This window comes from Strix aluco, chromosome Z, assembly GCF_031877795.1.
Source record: "Strix aluco isolate bStrAlu1 chromosome Z, bStrAlu1.hap1, whole genome shotgun sequence".
Classification (NCBI taxonomy): Eukaryota; Metazoa; Chordata; class Aves; order Strigiformes; family Strigidae; genus Strix; species Strix aluco.
Genome location: NC_133971.1, coordinates 80506670 through 80526121, shown reverse-complemented (window position 1 = coordinate 80526121; position 19452 = coordinate 80506670). Strand labels below are relative to the sequence as shown.

The 19452-nt window shown below is 41.7% G+C and overlaps 1 protein-coding gene and 1 long non-coding RNA gene across 3 annotated transcripts in view; one reads left to right on the top strand and one right to left on the bottom strand.

Annotated features, from left to right (window-relative positions):
* PARP8 (poly(ADP-ribose) polymerase family member 8) overlaps positions 1–5718 on the bottom strand; it is a 125640-nt gene extending 119922 nt beyond the window's left edge. Inside the window, exons 1-2 of one of the 2 annotated variants that reach the window (XM_074812588.1) lie at positions 5273–5718; positions 4384–4438 (exon numbers count right to left, since the gene is read on the bottom strand). In XM_074812588.1, coding sequence (XP_074668689.1) covers positions 4384–4438; positions 5273–5363 — 146 coding nt within the window. In that variant the 5' untranslated portion in view covers positions 5364–5718. The remainder of the gene's footprint in view (positions 1–4383; positions 4439–5272) is intronic. The other variant, XM_074812587.1, reaches the window with a different exon arrangement.
* A 165-nt stretch (positions 5719–5883) lies between these two features.
* Positions 5884–10749, top strand: LOC141918295 (uncharacterized). The gene is made up of 3 exons (XR_012621651.1): positions 5884–6131; positions 7689–7821; positions 10574–10749. It is a non-coding gene; the product is annotated as an uncharacterized LOC141918295 (long non-coding RNA).
* The last annotated feature ends 8703 nt before the right edge of the window (positions 10750–19452 follow it).

Below are 19452 nucleotides of genomic sequence, written 5' to 3'. Positions count from 1 at the left end.
AGCACCTGAAGGAAAACCTCACTTTGTAAGAAATCCATCACCCTACTTATTGCTTTCTGACAATGAAATTAAAAATTATTAAACTGATAAACAATCTGGCCCATATTTAGTGTCTACATTATACACAAAGATGTGCTTCACTAATAAATTGCTAGTTAAAACCTTCCCAAACCAGGAAGCATCTCTGCAGTTTCAAACAACTCTTAGTAATTTGGAAGTGTGAACACAGTGCATTCAAAAACAAACAAACAAAAAAGTACAGTGAAATTTAACTGAAATACATAGGTAAAGGATTATTTATGGTAATTCACATAATACAAATGTGTTTGTACTTAAGAGAGATTCTTCCCTTCCAACTTTTTAAGAAAAATCCTGCAAATGCAGAATCTCTTTAAATCGTATTTATGCCTATTCAGTGATCATTTACACACATTTACACAATATAATAACTTAGTATCACCTAAAGGTCAAATGTTGGAACAGGTCTATATAAAGAATAAAAAAATAATAGTTTTTAGTTGGTTTCTTTGGAACCTCTGTACTTGAACAAAAGCTAAGTCATGGCCTCAGGGTTTGGTTCAGCCCTTTACTGTGGGAATCCAAGTTAACTCCACCGAAGCAATGATAAATGTGCTCCAGATCAGGCCTACCTATTTGGATTGATCTCCAGTGTGGTTACGTATTACCTCGACATTTGAATAGTACTAACGTAAGAGGAGGCTGTGCAATCAATCCAAGTAACAGAGAAAAATCAGATAAAGTCAGAGAAACTGGCCCCAAGAAGAAAACACTCACACAGATAAACTTAACAGTTTAAAGAACAAACACAAATAAACCTTAGGTTCTCATCATAACTGTAAAAAGTAATACTTGTACACTGACTTCCATTGACTTACACTGATTTACTGAGAATCTGGCTCTGAGTTTATAAATTAAGACCACTGATAAAAGGCACTAGAGGCAAGTACAGTATGCAGAGGAAAACCCCCAGTGGTGATGTCCTGGTTTCAGCTGGGACAGAGTTAATTTTCTTCCTAATAGCTGGCACAGTGCTGTATTTTGGATTTAGTATGAGAATAATGTTGATAACACACTGATGTTTTAATTGTTGCTAAGTAGTGCTTATCCTAAGTTAAGGATTTTTCAGTTTCCCATGCTCTGCCAGCAAGCAAGCATGGCCAGGACAGCTGACCCTAACAAGGCAAAGAGATATTCCATACCACAGGATGTCATGCTCAGTATAGAAACTGGGGAGAGTTGGCCGGGACGTGCCAGTTGCTGCTCAGGGACTGGCTGGGCATCAGTCAGTGGGTGGTGAGCAACTGCACTGTGCATCACTTGTCTTTCCTGGGTTTTATTTCTCTCTCTTTTTGTTATCTTCATTTTCATTACAATTATTATTACTATTATTATTATTTTATTATTAGTATATTTTATTTCAATTATTAAACTGTTCTTATCTCAACCCATAAGTTTTTACCTTTTTTTCCAATTCTTCTCTTGATCCCACCAGGGGCAGGAGGGAGGAGTGAGCAAGTGGCTGAATGGTGCTTAGTTGCCAGCTGGGGTTAAACCACGACAAATGTCTAACTTGCTAGTATTGTCACCTGCCTTTATACAAGTGTAAGACAAAGAATCCTCCTTCTCAAAAGAAAACATATTGCCTTCCTTCAAGAGTTTCTGCTCTTGTATCTAACCACTGTGGCTAGAACAAATGCATACTACACATTGACCTAAAGGAACATTTAAAGGAAATAGAGCATGAAAAAGACTTCATTCCAAGCACAGCTAATGCATGATAAAGTACTGTAATCTTCCTTACGCACAATTTCTACTCTTACTCATTTAAATGTTTGTTGATTTGAACATCCATCCAGTGAACATCCACCCCTTTGCCCATTACTCAAAAGCCTGTGTGGGTGTCAGTTCAAAAAACAAAGTCAGCAGACTGAGTATCTGAAGTAACTGGACAAGGCCTGTTGGCTAATACTCAAGTCTATGATCATGGTTTTGTCAGAGAGGCACAAGAGGTTTTGTCATTTAGGCACAACTCCTGAGCATAATAGTCAAAAAATGGGGTCACCACTCCAGAAGTTCACAGCTGCAGCAGTGGCAGTAAGAAAAATATCATGGCCAATTGCAAGAAAAAGATCCTTAGCCTTATGCTCTCCTATACCGTTACCATGTACAAATCATTGCTGCTGACCCTGTACTGGAGACTTGCCCAAATGCTGCACATGGTGCGATACAGCTGCTGCTCAGCCAGCACCTTCTCTAAGAAGAAACCACTAACTCATCTGTGATGTGAGAAACTGAAGTTTGGCTTTTAAGTCAGAGCTTCGGGTTTTCATTTTATGTAGTTCACAATAGAGCTTACTACCGTAAGCCTGCCACTGGGTACACCACTGTACACTAAGAATATTGCAGAATGTCTTTCTAAATCATAATACAAACAAGCAGAGAACATGAAACCCTTATCTCAAAGGATGCTTTTTAAATATCCTTAAAATGTGACATGGAAAGTGAAATTTGAGTATGCTTTAAGTAACAACCACTTTTCACCAATTTCTGTATAATGTTTGTTCCTCAATTCAGTTTGAATTTTCAAGGTCCTGAGACTAGTTCCCAGTCAATAGTTTCCTAATGCTGACCCCAGTTAAAATTCAAGGCTGTGAGATGTAAGGCCCTCTTCCATCTCTCGTAGAAGTGACAACTCTTTGTTTGAACATTTATAAACCAGTTTGTTTACTGTGAGTTATGCCCTTAGGCTTTTTACTTTATTCAGCTTGGAAAATGGAAACAACAGGTTTAACTTCCTGGTTTCTTGCTGCAGTATTTGGTTTAGAAAACAGTGCAAAGTAACTTTCAATTTCAATCGTTTTAATTACATGATAAATAATATTTGTTATATAATTTTTACTGTGTCAAGCCTTTCAAAATTGTCTTTTAAAACAAGATCAAAATAAACATATACTAAAACCCTAAATGAAAGCATATACTACAAGCAATCTAAATATACATGAATTCTAAGCTACTTGGTGAACTATTCTGCTCCACTGAAAATGACAGAAGTTGTCTTTTCCTGTAGTAGGAAGAGGCAGGGTAGTGAGATGGGAAGGCATTTTTCTGAGCAATCTTGCAGCCTGGGGACCATCTGGGAGCCTGATCCTGCAGCCAGACCCTGAAGCATACACAAGAGAGAACCAATGGCTATGGGAGCTCTGCCTGCACTGAAAGGTTCACTTGCAAAGAATATACTACTTAAACCTGACAGACTCCGGGAAAGAAAAACAATTGCTTAAGTCATCAGATGAACTGAGAAAAAAAATAAACAGAAAACCCAAGACTTCTTGCCAAATCTAATACAGCTCAGAGGGAAGGGAAGGGAAGGGAAGGGAAGGGAAGGGAAGGGAAGGGAAGGGAAGGGAAGGGAAGGGAAGGGAAGGGAAGGGAAGGGAAGGGAAGGGAAGGGAAGGGAAGGGAAGGGAAGGGAGGGGAGGGGAGGGGAGGGGAGGGGAGGGGAGGGGAGGGGAGGGGAGGGGAGGGGAGGGGAGAGGAGAGGAGAGGAGAGGAGAGGAGAGGAGAGGAGAGGAGAGGAGGGGAGGGGAGGGGAGGGGAGGGGAGGGGAGGGGAGGGGAGGGGAGGGGAGGGGAGGGGAGGGGAGGGGAGGGGAGATACTGTTAACATCTTACTAAGCAAACAATAACCAAGAGTCAGGGAAATGAAAAGGATGTGTTCAAGCTTTTACATGTATTTCTTTCTGAAAACAAACACAACAAATGCTGAAATACAATTAAAAAATTATATTGTGTACATGCACAATCCAGTTTATAACCAAAAGCTCAGAACCACTTATAAATAATACTTTAATACTCAATAGAAACATTTTTCAGCCATATAAGCTATACTGACATTTCACTTAATGTCTCAGGAATTTGATTTAGTCAATTGCAGACAGTCTTGCATCTGTCATGGCTCTCACACAAGACAATAAGGTGCTGATGTGAAATTTGGCCTATTTGTTATTAAAATCGTAACTTTTCCCAGTGTTTTAACATGAATTAACTTTATATATGTTGATGTCTTTGCTGTGTTTAAGTTTACATACAGCAGAAATTCTATGTATCCACATAAATTTAAAGAAAAGAGAAACAGTGAAGCTTCACAGAGCAGCACTGAGAGGAAAAAGCCTTCGACAACTAGGATCACCATTCTGATCACCTCCCTCGACACTTCCTCCTCAGTTTACGTTTGCATGAAGGCACATGATTTACTGATCCTCCTTGCAAAAGGAAACAAAAAAGCCTGCCACGGTATTGAAACACTGCACCTCACTGCCAGCAGGAAATGAAGGGAGTCATTACTGTGAAAAAAAAAAAGTACCTTTTGGAGCCTCCAATATAGGTGAAGGTAAAGGTGGAGTCTGAGTACCTGAAATCTGAAAGACGGAGAGCTGCGTTATTACAACTCGTCTTTATTTCGGCTGAAATAGCCGAGGTTTTACAGACCAGCATTCAGCCACCGACGCGGGGGTGGGTGGAAGGGGGGTCGGGGTGAATCAGAGGAAATGCAGCATCTCCCCCCCAGCCCTCGCAACAAGTGCCCGGTGCTATGGCAACGGCAGGGATTTCCATTGTCAGAAACGGCAACAGGCAGCCACCAGCCAGGCTTCTGCGACGGCTCAGCACGACCGGCACCGCACCGGCAAGGAAGCCGAGAAATCCCGGGGAGAGGGGGATGTCGCACGGAAAGGAAGGGCGTTTACTGCTCGCCATGCCCCTGGCCCTGAAGCCGGGCAGGCGGGCGGGGATAAAGGCAGGCACCGAGGATGGCAGGAGCCCGGCTGCCCGGAAAACAACCGCGTAGCGCCCACCGGAGCGAAAAGCGCCAGGGCTGCGCTCGGCTGAGCGCTCGCCCCAGAGCTGCGGGCTGCGCCAGGAGCGGGGGGGACGCAGCCGCACACTCGCCCACACCCGCCTGGTTTTGCGTGTGGCCACTGCCACGCTCCCTGACTCGGGATGCCCCCCCCCCCCCTCCCCTTTCCCGGCCGGCGCCTGGTCTCATCTGCCCTCACATGCCCTCGGAAGGAGAGGAGGAGGAAAAAGGGGCTGAGGGCAGGCACACGCCGACTCGGCGGCGGCCCCCGCTCCCGGGAACAGCGGCGAAGGGCACGGGCACAAGCCCGGGCAGCCGCGCCGCGGCGGGAGCGGGGTCTGGGGCGGGCGGCGGCAGCCTCCGCGCCGCCAACCTGGCGCCCGGGAGAGAAACTCACCTGCAAACAGGCAGTCCTTCTCCGCCTTGCACTTTTGGATCACAACGTCAATATCCTTCTGAATCCTCTCTTGTCTTGAACACATCCCCATGAAATAAATCCCAGGGGAAAAAAAAAGCAGCCTTTATTTCCACCCCACCCCACCCCCCCGCGCTGCCAGTTTTTAATATTCAGTCCGAAAGATGGACCCTGGGGCTGGCGAGCAGCAGCCTCCCCGGCGGCCCGGAGGGATCCGCTCGGCCGGCTGGAGGACGGAGGAGGAAGGCGGCGGGAGCCGATGTTGCATGCCCAGATGTGCCCGCCCAGATGTGCCGCCGCTGCCGGCGAACGGCAATTTCCTCACAATAGATCCAGCGCAGGGTGGCGGCGGCGAGACGGGATCCCCCCACCCCCCACGCCCTCTGGGTTTTTTGGGGTTGGTTGGCTGGTTTGGTCTTTTTTTGGAGGAGAGAGGGGACGGGGGGGGAAAAAAAGGGGGGGGGGGGGGGGGCAAGCCGACCCGACCGCTCACATCCCTGCCCCTCCCGCCAGCAGCGGCGATCGCCGCGCAGCAGCAGCGCGGAGAGCCGGCGGCGGCAGCGCCCGCACCCGGTCCCTGGCGGCGCGGCGGGGCCGGCGCTGCTGCAGCGACGCCGAGCCGCAGACCCTCCCCTCGCTCCCGGCCCGGCACGTACGGCCCCCGCCAGCTCCCCCGGCGGAGGCGGCGCGGGGGAAGGAAGAGGCGGATGCACAGAGCCGTGCGGGCGGCCCGGGAGGCGGCGGGCTCGATGGTCCCGGCCCCGCCGCCGGCCCTCGCCTCCTCCCCCCCGCCCCGGGCATATGCTGCCGCCTCCTCCCGAGCAGCGGAGAAATGGAAATGGCAAGTGATCCGGGCGGCGGGGCGGCTCCCGGGCCGGCACCGGGGCGGAAGCGGGCAGCGGCGCGGTGCGCAAGGCCGCCGGCGGCGGGGCACGGGGGCGAGGGGCGCTTCCCGGCCGGGCGGGGGCCGCCGGGCAGCGGCGGGGGAGCGGGGCCCGTTCGCCCTCTGCCCCGGGGGTGGCGGGGAAGGGGACACGCCGTCCCGCGCCGCCCTCCCCCGCCAGCCGGTACCGCCGCTCCCGGCGGCGCGGCCGCTGCGGGCGGCGCCCCCCTCCCCCGCCCCGCCGCCGGCCCCCTTCCGCCGGCGTCCGCGCCCTTCCGCCCCCGCGGCGGCTGCGCTCCTGCGCCAACCCGCGGGGGGGCGCCGGCAAGCGGCACCGCGGGCAGAGCTCCTCTGCTTGGCCCTGCCCCGGGCAGGAAAACCTGGGAGCCCACCTTAAGCGAGTGCCATCCCCTGCCTGCCCCCGCCGCCGTCCTCGCGAGGGGGATGCGTGCCCATGGAAATAGTAAAGAGACAATTAACGTGTTCACAGTCCCTCTCTGACCATCGTGGTTTTTAACCGCGCTCCCCTCCCCTCAGTCTCAGGCAAAGCTGTCTCTAAAACCTAAGGGCTTCGGGGAGGACTCGGGCTGTCGGCGCTAATCCAGGCTAGAGGCTTTGAGCGCTAATGTAATAAAATAATAACCGTAAAATAGCTCGGAAGGAATGGTCCAGGCGGCAAAACCAAGTATTTTTCACCAAAGTGCAAAGTGAATAATTGATAAAAACAGGTGTGACTGTAGTAGAAACAGAATCAATTAAAAAAAATGAGAGATTATTCACAAAATTCAGCTTCTGCATACCCACCCAGCTCTGACAGCTCCCATGGACTATTCGCTATTGAGCTCAGTCGTTGCAGTCTTTGTTCATCATGCAAGTCTGTATTAATCATGTATTATTGATTTCAAACATGGGACAAACCATCGTTATTATCTTACTTGTTCTTAAGTGGAAATAGCTAAAAAAGTGAGGGTAAAAAGATTCTGTATTTATTCCTGTCTTGACAAGATTTTGCGCCTGAAGGAGAGAACAGAAATTACAAGGAAAAATAGGTAGTGTTTAATGAGAACACAAATCTGTCACGTGCTAGGACCCTCTGCCTCTAAGAAAATAATTTCTTTTTGAAGGGAGATTTCCAGATGACTTTTCAGTGCTGTTCACTAAATTCTCTTCTACTGCAGCAAGACTTTTACAAGGCAGGATACAGAACTTGTGACTGTATCAGAAATACAGTGTAATATGGTAACACACTGTCATTGTGTCAAGTTATGGCAGCTTGGTTACAAATGATGCTTTTGTAGAGGTTTTTTTTAGCTATTCAAGTTAGGACATCAGCAGCCATGTTTGCTGCCTTTCCCTTAATCATAGTTAGAAGTTGTAATCAGAACTTGATTTATTCTGGTGGAGTTTTGGTCCTGAACCTTATCCTTCCCACGTGGATCAGAAAGGGGTGAGGGTATTACATAGTTACAGGATATTTATTCTGACAGTTCTGCTCACTGTTTATTCTGACCACAGGGTTCTTTTCAGTGTCATGTCAACACACTTCTTGACTGCCTTTCTAAGCCTCAGCCTATTTTCATATGCTTGGTAATGGTGAACTGAAAGCCATCCACAGAGAAAGACTACTGTCTTCAAGAAAGCTAATACGGTTGGTATCTGGTTTCACAGCATCAACTGAATAGAACAAGAAGTCTGGAAATATGGTTGGTTATTTATTCCATTTATTGTATTTATTGTAAGTGGCTCTTAAATTTCTAGATTCTTAGCCAATTTGGCCCTCGATTTACCTGATGATTCCAGTACTGTTACAGCAGGAATGGCTGATTTCAGTGAGGAAAAGCTAGGTTATATATTGAGGTCATTCTATTGATTCAAATACTGAAAATGGAAGTGTTAGAAAATGAAGGTGATCTTTAGAGTTGATCCCTAAATTTGTACACTGCTGACATCCAGGTACCCTGAGTGTTATTTGCAACAGTATCTCTGTGTGTGCTGCAATCCCTGTAACTATGTACATTACACCACCATCTTGAAGAAACTTTCTGAAGAGCTTTACAAGTAATTTCATGAACGATAGGACAGTTGGTGTTGGAAGTAATGGTCTTGGCTCAAGGGAATTCAATGTATGTCTTTCCAATTGCTTTTTCAGTCTTGAAAATTGGCTCCTGTCATTTCTAGTTTTGTCTCAAGTTCAGCTCACCTCAGTAGATTGTACTGAACTGATTACCCCAAATATGTAAAAAAGAAACACAAGAAACGTCTATGTTTGTATTCCTGGGAACCTGAAAACATTTACAAAGGTGTAAATAAGGTAAAAAGAAATTGAAATCCATGGAGCTACATGATTATAAAATTTATGCAAGAAGATTGTCTCAAAATGTAATGGGCAAAATTACCTAAAGAGAGAGAAACAAGACACTGAATGTGTTTCGATAATGTGTGAGCAGTGACTGAGAAAATTATTGAGGAAATGCACAGGTCCGCCAATTTCTGCTCATAGGTGGATTCAGCCTCCTTTAGACTAAGTAAATTTTTTTCATTTTGTGCTGCCCTTTCCACCTATTAGTAAAGCTGTTAGAAATGTTTCAGTAAGCATCAGGGCACCCTGTTCCGTCCCAAAGTATCTTCTTTATATATTTTTCTAAACATGATCCTGTTACATATAAACACATATCAGAAATCTTAAGAAAAACAAAAATATGCAGACTTGCCACTGTAGGGAATATACAGAACTCAGGGCAATAGAATATGGCATCTGTCCAATATTTCTAATATGGGAGAGCATTCAAAAGGGCAGAGATAAGGAAAAAAATCCAAAACCTTCCAAAACACAAAATTACCATCAACCCTCCAAAACAATAACAAAAAACTGTCTCCACTTTTATATGCTCCAAACAAAACTCTAGTTCAAAACAAACTGAACTTCTGCTTTTTCTCCAATTTCAAGGACTGTTTGCTAGTCACTAATACAGAAAAGCTTGCTGATGTCTGTAGACAGCTCTGGGAGGTAGAACATTTAAAGGATCAATACCATTTCACTCTTAGAACATAAACCACAATGTACCCATCCAGTAAGCTTCCTCAAAATGACAGAGTCATTTCTAAATGACACTGTAGCATTAAAGTCTGAAAACATAGGCACTAACTGGTGAGGGATGTAGGAGCAACACTTAGTGGTTCCCACCAACAGATAAGTGACACAAAATATTAAAAAAATGTTTAGCTTTAAGCTTTAGTATAATTTTCACTAGAACTCTATTATTAGCAGTTACAATCTAATATTCTGATGTAATATTCAAGTAAATGCTCTGAGTTTATAGTTTATTTTCTTTAAGCCTGTTCTGGTTTTAGGCAGATATCAAGTCAGCTGTCCGCTACACCATTGCTTGCAGTTGTCCATCCAAGCAGTCATTGCCACTCTATGCAGCCACAATACTTAGCCAAAGCAGTCCATAATAAAGCCACTGAAACAAAGCCACTCAAATCATGGTGAAGTTTTAAGTAGATTGGCTTCTTTGGGTCATCACTGTAAGTCTGTGATGATTTGGATTAAAAATACACTAGCAGGGTGGACCTATCATGATTTAAGAATTTCACTGTGAGTAGAGTAGAGCATCTTAACTGATTTTTGGAGTGAGTTAGCACTGGTCCATTGCTAAAAAGTCTTTGCTTTTTTAAAAAGAATGACAGTTAAAATGGGATTAGTAACATGACTTTAAATACTGCTTAATTCTTAATAAAAACTTTAAATATTTTTGCATGATAAAAACTGAATTAGCAACTTAGATTACAATATGAAACAATAGCTTAAACTATCACCTGTCCAATCCTCCGTAAGTTTTTAAAAACTATTTTAAGCTGTCTAACCTAGCCTATGGGATGAAAAAACCTTCAGCTAACATCTTTTAACATTACATATTTTATTTGCCCCCTTTTTTTTAATAGCAATGGAGGGAAAAAGATAAAAGCATTGAAGTTTGTACCAGAGGACCAAGGCTTATTATTTTCAATTCAGTGTTGAAATTTCCAAAGCAATTATGTTTTTTTTTCCCTTTTAAAAAAAATATATTAAACAGCAGCAATAGTCACTTTAAACAAAACAAAAAGATGTACAGGTGCTACACAGAGATGTATGGTTTGCTATGACAGTGACCTCTGACTTTCCATCAAAGACCAAGTACTCGTCCTTCCAGATGTCACTGAGGCCCACAATAGCTAAGCCTATGGCTGCTGGCATGATAAATGCTCCTAGCAATGTTCAATAAATCAAGCAATCAGAGTCCCAAATGACACCACAGTTTATTGTAACTCTTAGCATTACACTTTCTAATGATGTTCTAAACTTTTTTGATGTTCTAAACTTGTTTTTCCTCCTTCACCAATGTCATCTCATCTTTCAGTCTCTGCCCGTTAGCCTCATTACTCCTATTCCTTTTTCCTTTCCTCACTAACTCTTACACTATTAAGACCTTTTTTTCCCCTACTGCATCCCATTATTCCCTCTTTTCAACTCTTACTTCTGTCTATCCTGTCCATTCAGTTCCCCTCTTCCACCTCACTCTTGGCAGTTCACTTCATGAGCAGCTCAAGGAAGAGGGCTAAAATGGAGTTTTTTCTACAGAAACCGGAGTTTTATAAGAGAGGTAAGCAGGAATATTTGTAAACCTTTTATCTATGACTTTCTGATGTCAGTCACAAAACCAGAAGGGAACCCTATGCTTCCTGCCAGCTCCTGAAGCGAGTTGCCTCTTGCCAGCATCCTCATTATTTCCATGAATTGCGGACATTTCTGGCTGCATGGTGGCAATGCTCAGTAAGGCTAGTATCTCAATTACTCTGCAGCCCAGTAGGTAGAATATTTGTCTGGAAGTTGGGAGTTGTGAGTGTATACTGATAGGCTGACATTAAGTTGATGCTTACGGCCTCTGCAACTGTCTTTTATCAGTTACACCCTAAGGTCAAGCAGAGATCAGTGCTCAGGTACACCATCCTGCCTGAGCATAACAAATGGCTTCCCAGTCAGTCTGAGGCGCCTGTCTCAGGGGTGCAGATAAGCACCTAAACCCAGGCAAGAGGCAGAACTTTAGCTCCATTCCTCACCTGGCAGTGGGCTGTACTCCCTTTACAACTATTCTAAATCCCGGTCTCAAGAGTTTTACTGCTCCCATTCACTGCGCAGTGAACCTGGATGGCTTAGCTATGCTTGCAGAATAGCTGCATTTACAGCCACGGACAGCACATAAACACTGCTTCTCCCAATTCACATTTAGTCCCAGACGATACTGTTTAGTGAATGGCTCAGGGGTATGCAGATTACTTCTGAAATCTGTAGTATTACTGGGGTCATTTACTGCAGCTGAATTTACTACCTTGTCAGATTTCTCAACTGCTGAGCAAATACATGGTTAAAAAGCCTTAAAACAAAACTCCTCTGTAGCCTATATCCAGACTGCAATTTCTTAATTACAAATAGTCATGCCAGAAAGTACTCAAACTGTAAAATACTTACCTTGCTAAAAATGTTCAATATATTGTACACTTTCTGCATCAGTAAATATGATTCACTATGTTACCATCTGTTATCAGGTACTGATGCTCTCCTGCTATAACAACCTCCATTGCTGCCAACCTGTGCCTGACTTTAACTAAGAATTTGTAACCCCAAATTAAAAGGAATTGTCAAGTACTCTCAGTGTAGCTGAAATTGATAGGGTGGGAACCACTCAGCACCTTGCAAGATTAGCCCTTAGAAACTGAGGACTAATTCTATCAGTAGACCATGTCTCATTTGTACTGCAAGCTGTGGTGTACTGTTTTGATCTCTGACCAAACTCTAAATGAGAGGCTGAAAAAGAGGGAAAATTAGCACATGCAGAGTTTCATGCTGCTGCAACTCCACTGCTTCCTGTACCCAAGCAAACTCAGTGTTTGCTCAGCTATTGCTGCACAACCAACTGGGTTTAACCTCACAGATGTAATTAGATTTGGGTGCCTGCATTTGTTCCCTTCAGAAGACTGAAACCGGGGGTTAATGCAATGTTCAGTCAGTCCTCTCAAACCAAGGCACTCTTTAATCTTAAGGAACTAAACATAAAAGAAAGTGACATTTACAATAATTAATGAGCGTATGCAACTGTCTCATCTAACTCTTACCAAAAGCATCCCAAGCTTGCATACAACAGCCTAACTTTCAGACTCCATATGGGTGTCTTTCTTAGTCACTTTCCCACACTCTCCTGTCCCGGCTAAGAAAAGATTTTTGCTTTTTAACTGTTTATAGGCCATCTTTTATGGCTGTTGTATAACCAGTCAGGAGACAGAGTAGATTTTTTTTCTGTATAAATAATAGCTAAGATGTAGTATTTAACATTGAACTTGGACAAGGGAGTACATAGTGTGGTTTTTGTTTATTTAGCTGCTAGGAAACAGCCAAACATATACAGTATTCATCCCATTGACTGTATCTCTTGGTAGTTATTCAGATAAATTGTTTGCAAGCCATGTTCATGATTACTACAAGTCAACCCATTCTCTCGTTTCCCTGTTACTTTAACCCTGAAGTATGAGTGTGAGCCAACAGTATCCAGAATGCAGAAGCCACTGTTAAACTAAATAACACCATAATCTAAACTACTAAATCTGCAGTCTCTGCTATATCGCAAACAGACTGGAATAATTTAAAAAATCTTAGGCAAAAGGTCTGTGGAGTTATAAATCAAAACCACTGAAGTATTTTGAGAAACAAATCCACTACCTTTCATGTATATGCTGCACTTTGTACAAAATCATGCTTACCACATATCAAGTAGATCTCTTTCCTTTTGAAACAGTGTGCTAACTTCAGAAGACTTTTCAGTAGATGACTGGCTTCAGATGTCCAGTGGTGAGACTGCTGGCTGTCCACAAGATAGCAAATGTGGAAACAGTAGAAGTGGCAATGAAACAAAACCTGACACCCCTCAGGGACATATATATCAAATGTAAAAGGAAGTGTGCAATACTTACAACAAAAAGAACTGTCTGAGGTAAATCTACAATGTGGCAGGGAAGGGAGGAAGGGAAGGAAAAAGGTAGAGGAGTTAAAGTTCTGAAATAGCTGGGAGAGAAGGAGTAAAATTGCTTTTGCTTGGAAGAGAAGAAATATTTATGTACTTGATTTTTTTTTTTTAAAAAAGGAGATCATGTCAGTATTCTTGCTTCTTATTAAAAATAATAATGTCCATGGGTATTAACAATTAATAATGAAGACCTTGCTTTTGTAAATCAAATCTAAGTTTTCAGCAGAAGTAGTGTCACTGATATGAGCAAGACAAGTTATGAATTAAAATGAAATTATTATTTTTTTAACACAGGTCTTAGTTGTGCCACAACCGTATTTTGATTTTAAAATCCCTAAGTTTGTGTGCAGCATATAAAAAAAAGTGAGATTTTCTGTAAACCTAGTGAAGTTTTGCTTATTCCAGCAATATTATTTCTATAGATTTCAAATATTATTTAAATTAATGTTAAAAGCAAGTCTCCTTAAATACAATATATTCTGGAAAGGGATACCAAAATAAGTCACTGTTGTTGTAAAGATTCATAAATGCCTTTGCGAGACAGGAGGTTGGGATATGCCCATTAATGAAGCAATGCCGATACAGTGTACAGGTTTGAGATTCACAATGCTATCTACTTTCTTGGTTCCTTCTCTGATACACAAAACATGCAGTAATACCAAGGTTATAGCCTAAAAGCAAAATAAAGATATCCTCTTGTAGGCAATTCCTCTACCTTAGGCCAGAGGGCTGCCATATTACTTCAAAACCACAAAATTAATGAGGAAAAACATGAAAAAAAAAGTTTCTGGATTAAGTGTGTTTTTCAGATCTTCTATGTGAATTTTTTCTTCTTCTTCTTCCTTAGTTCTGCTTTGACTCTTCTCTGAAATGAGATCTAGGCTGCCAGCAGTGAAGTAACCCATTTTACAAATCCTGTTGGAGCCCCATCTGTTTTGGTTGAACTTTGTATTATTTTGTCCCATCTAACACCCATAAACACTAATTAAATATATTATGAAGTGTAGATGAGCTGTCTTGTGACTGATAAGATTGTTTTACAAGGCTTACAGTGTTTATACTAAAGCTTGTGTAGTATGAGACTGATTTCTTCTAACATTCACAACATATATACTTGTGTAAATAGACTAATTCAATTATACAACTATCCTTGCTCTGTGGGCATAGTATAGAAAAACAGCCACAATTGAAACTAGGTCATTATTACTGATTTCTAGATGTAAACTTCAGTGATTTTATATTTTTATAGAGCATTTTACATTTGATGCTTTCATTTTTTCTTTCTGATGAAAACCATGAGGCTAACAGATAAGTCTTTCAAAATATTTCAAGGTTGAAATTTCCCATAATCAGTTGATAATGTTTCAGAAAACTTTTCTTTATACATTTGCCATTCCCCAAAATCAATTATTAATGTGTCCTTCATTGTCTTTAAACTATTTCAGTTTTATAGAGGTGCTCTATGAGGTTTTGGTGTGCAAAACAGTGATAAAATGTTACATAAGGAAATTTATCTTAGTTCTTGTGTCTTGGTGATTTTTTTAAATGCAGCTGTGGACAGTTCTGTACCACAAACCATATTTTTATTTTCTTATTAAATTAATTTTTCATCTTCTTACATAATTATCTAAATTCTGTAAACTACACAGATATAGCTCTTGGCACAGTATTTCATACTAACAAGAGAATGCTAAAGGAGAAATACAGCTGGATAGACTCCTAAAATACTTAGCACTGATTTATGCATTTCAGTAAACTCAGTCACAAGAGCAGAGCTGGGTAAATAATAGGAAAAAATTATTCATGGAGATATTTACAAATCTCTTACAATTTGGCTATAGTCTCACCCCTTATACTTGCTTGTTTTAAAAAATATTCAGCAGGATTGTTTTATTGGATTATGTCAATATGCAACTATGATAAATCTGGTGCCAGTATTAGTATTTATATTTGAGCCATAAAATTATTTTCCTTTGTTTATGTGGTCAAGAAAGACACAATATTATGTAATATAATTCTAACACATATCATAGATAAATTATTAATTATAAATTATTAAGAATATCAGAGTGAACAGTTTTGAAGCGATACGGTACTTGATAGTGGTTCACATAAAGGTGTTTAAACAATGAAGAAGTGATACATACGTTAAGAAAAATGGCAAGGCAAAGGTCTCCAGCATTCTGAGACCCTTTCAGCTGGGACTTCTGCTCTTGAATCAAAGAAAAAGGAAAATCATATTTGGTTTGTATCAAGCTAAACTTATTTTTGTCATCTCTTTTTGTGATTGAAATAGGAGATAGAAAAGTTCTGGTCTGTTTACCACAAAATTAATCTTTCCAGCCCAAAACAAAAAGTTTCATTTTGGGACACTCGTATGAGGAAATTTGAGAAGTCATAAAACTGCACTATGAAGAAACTTCATTTTCTTCTGTAGTTTACAAGGCCTGAGGAGACCTCATGTTGATGTCTCACATCTTGGCCTCTTGACATTTACTAGTATTTTACAGAAGGTGAAACAGCTTCAACAAGGGCACCCCACTCTAGAAAATTCCCCCAGCTCTTAGCTAGAATTCTTGACAGAAGCCAGGTTTGGTTTTGCTCCTGCCTTGATTGGAACAGAGAAGTAATGAACCTTCTGCTCCATTGTTTGAACAGTCACTCAGGAGGATTCCGGGCCCTTGCTCAATGTACTTTTCATTTAGACAGAAACAGTTTCAGAAGCGCACAGCAAGAGCACTCTTCTTCTGAGAGCTGGGTATTTATGGCACTCTGTTTAGAAGCATAAGATCTGTCTCCTGAAGAGGAAGGAACTCAGTTCAACTGTCCTGTATCTAGAGTGAATAAACTAGCCACATTACTCAGTGAAGGAGAAGCTTATTTTCTGCTGGGAGAAAAATCTATCCATACAACTAACCAGAATAAGTAAATCAAGATCTCCCTTAAAAGGCATTTTTGTTACTTGATAAAAAGAGCAATTGTTCATATATCACTCTGATACTTATTTATTTCTTCTTCCTTTTTAGAAGAGTATCAGATAATATCCAGGAAAACAAGGTATAGTTTGAGCACCTCTGGAGTTTGGAAATCCTTAACTCTCAGAAAAATATTTGATTGACATAGTTGTTAGTGTTCTCTAGGACCATGTTTTGCAAATGGTCAAAATATGATCAATGAAAATGGCTGTAAAATAGATTTTTAAGCATACACACAAGCAGGGAAACAAACACAAAGAGTATAAAGAGATAAAAAAAAACCCCACTATGACTAAACTTTGAATATTAATTTATATGTGAATGTAAACAACAGCCACTGCGACATACTCTACAAGGTAGTTCCTTCATTCTCCTCCTCTTTTCCACCCCCAAAACAGTGATGAAATTTCACAGATTAAGTTCAAACTTCCACAGTCTACTTACCTTCTACCTTCATCTACCTTCATCATTTTAAGCCCTTTTGCTAGACCAGCACTGGAGCTTGTGCAAACCCACAGTAAACTGGTTCAGGGAATGAAACCAAAAATCAGGTATACATAAAACCCAATTTTCAACAAGATCAACTCTTGAAGTGGCTTATTACAAAACTATTCATTAATCAACGTTGATTCAAGAGAGGAGACAAGACCACAGCAAACCCCACTGATAGGTTGTAGCTATTCTGAGAAGTTTCCCAAGACCAAATCTGATCTTACATACACTGATTACAGTCAAGAAGTCTACTTACCCCTTGCACTGACAAGAACATAAATCTTACAGTCTGAAACGTAAATCTTTTACTGAAGTACAGAATATGTCACTTCACATCAGGGCTCCTAAAAAAATACCATTTGAGCTGTACTGCATGAAACACCTGATGTGAGAAGGACACAATAACTCATCACAAAGTGGAGTTTTAGAAACCAGAAGGCCAAATAACAGGATGCAATTATCTCAGTGACTTCTTTACTGCAGAGGTGACAAAGATAGCTCAGATCTAGACAGGGGGAGGCTGCCAAATGGGTAAGGACACAGACTAACCAGGAAAGCAAGCGATAATGTAAACCAGTCTCAAAACCATTTTTCAGATAGTCTGGGAACAGATCTGTGAGTCCCAGTTTATGAGGGCACAGAGCCTCAAGTCAAACAACTGCCCCCTTGCAGCCTGGAATAACAAATGTCATTGTTCTACCTACATAGACACCAGCGTTTTTCATGAGGTGAGCTTCCCCACTGCATGATCCATAGAAGCAATCCTCGTTAAGACCATTCTTCACTTCTGTCCTCCTACTTAGGGAGGAGTGGCGATACTATCCAATAAATTATTTTAAGCACCGCTGGTAAGGAATAGAATTCTGAAAAAATCTTGCAAGGAAAAAAAGGCATAGTTACTCTCTATACACGCATTTGATCACAAGTTCAGAAACTCATTTCCTCTAGTAGCATATGGCCCATTAAACACTTTCACATTTTAAAATTATGTATTGTTCTGTAGCCATATTACATTTTAAGAAACTAATGTAGCATTTATAATTCTTCAAGAAAAAAGGAGTGTGGAGAGCTATATACTTGTATTCATTCTTTGTCCATTGTGGTATTTAGCTGTAGTTTCAATTTATCCAGGTTATCCTGAAATATTTTGTACTGGTAAAAACAGTGTATTGGATTCAAACTTCTCCCAGTCAGTCTGAAGAATGTAGCATTTTATGTGGCCTTTTGCAGCTTTCTTTAAATATTCTGTGCGTTTACCTTCTGATTTACATCCAGAAACAACTGGGAGAAAAGGAGTAAGTTTATGCTTCATAACTTAATACTACAAAATGTAAAAAGGATTTGAAGTGATGGGATTTGCTACATCCCACCTTAATATCTAATTGGTTCGGAGAACATACCAAATAATAGACAACTGAGTGAGAAAGGAACTGAGCAAGGTGTGTACCACTGCCCTCCATCTGTATATAATCAGAACTATTCAATTAGACATCTGAGGCCTTGTATATTGAATATTTTTGAAAGCTAAAAATTGCCTTTTGACTGTACAGATTCTTTGGGTTCTAGGACTGCTTGTCAAGTTGATCAGTGCAATTTTGTTTGGGGTGTTGTGGGAGATGGGTGGGGTTGAGGGCTTTGGGAAATGTTGGGGAGTTAAACGTAACAGATGAACAAGAAAGGAAATGTGCTAGGTACATAAGCCAAGGGGACAACAAAAGTGGATGGTTTAGTTTTAATTTTAAAGTTGCCTCCCATCATACTTTTGTTTTTTCCTAAGCAATCATGCTTTTGTATCAGAAGCTGAGTTCTAGATCAATTGTTTCAAGAAACATTCCCCTTGTCTCCTCATCAGTGTGCTGATCACTGCACATGGCAAAAATTATTGCAACACTCAGAGCTGGGGGATAGCTAATTGTAGAGATGAGGCTCCTGTACATGGCCTCAGCTGCTCTCTTAGTAGCTGGAGACAAGCTGCCTGTCCTACTGAAGTGCATGCATATGTTTTGAAGCCCACTTCCCCTGTCCAGCTAGTTGCAAGTGTCACCAGATAGCCAGAGCTTCCTCCTCCTCTGCTGTGGGCTGGAGGTGTCCCCAGACTACCTGCTTGTTTCTGCCTGCAACTGCCTTCAGTTTCTTAAACTCTTTGCTGTTCCTCTTCCTGTTGTCTGCCAGGCTGTGAGCTCTGCAAGCAGTTGTACAGAAGTCTCAAACTCCATTGTGCAAAAAGGTTTCCTTCAGTTTTGCGCGGGGGGATGGGACACGGACGGGGGGGATGGGACAATGTCAGATTTTCTTCAAATGGCATGAAGTTCATACAGCTGAAATACGCAGTAAAACAAAGGAATGGACAATGTGATTGTATAGTTTCCAGGCTGGTAGAAAATACACTGGAGGAACAGTTGCAGAAAGAAGTTACAAATACCCTTTTTGGCTACAGTCAAAGTTAGTGCTCTGAGGTTATAGAAGCAGTCTCCTACAGACACTGTATGGAAGACCAGATGGAGTTTGACTCTCTTTTGTTGATGTCTAGTTTAACCCTGATGTTCTAGTTTAACCTTACAACTTATTTGATAGTGTTTCATTGGTAAAGTATATTATCTTTCAAAAAATAATACGGTTAAGTATCTCAAAGTAAACACCTGCAATAACTTCCCCCCCCCCCCCCATATAGCTTCAAATTCATGTACATATCTTCCAAATTACTTTCTCATATGGATGAGTTATTTCCTTTTTCTGAATTAGATCATTACTACA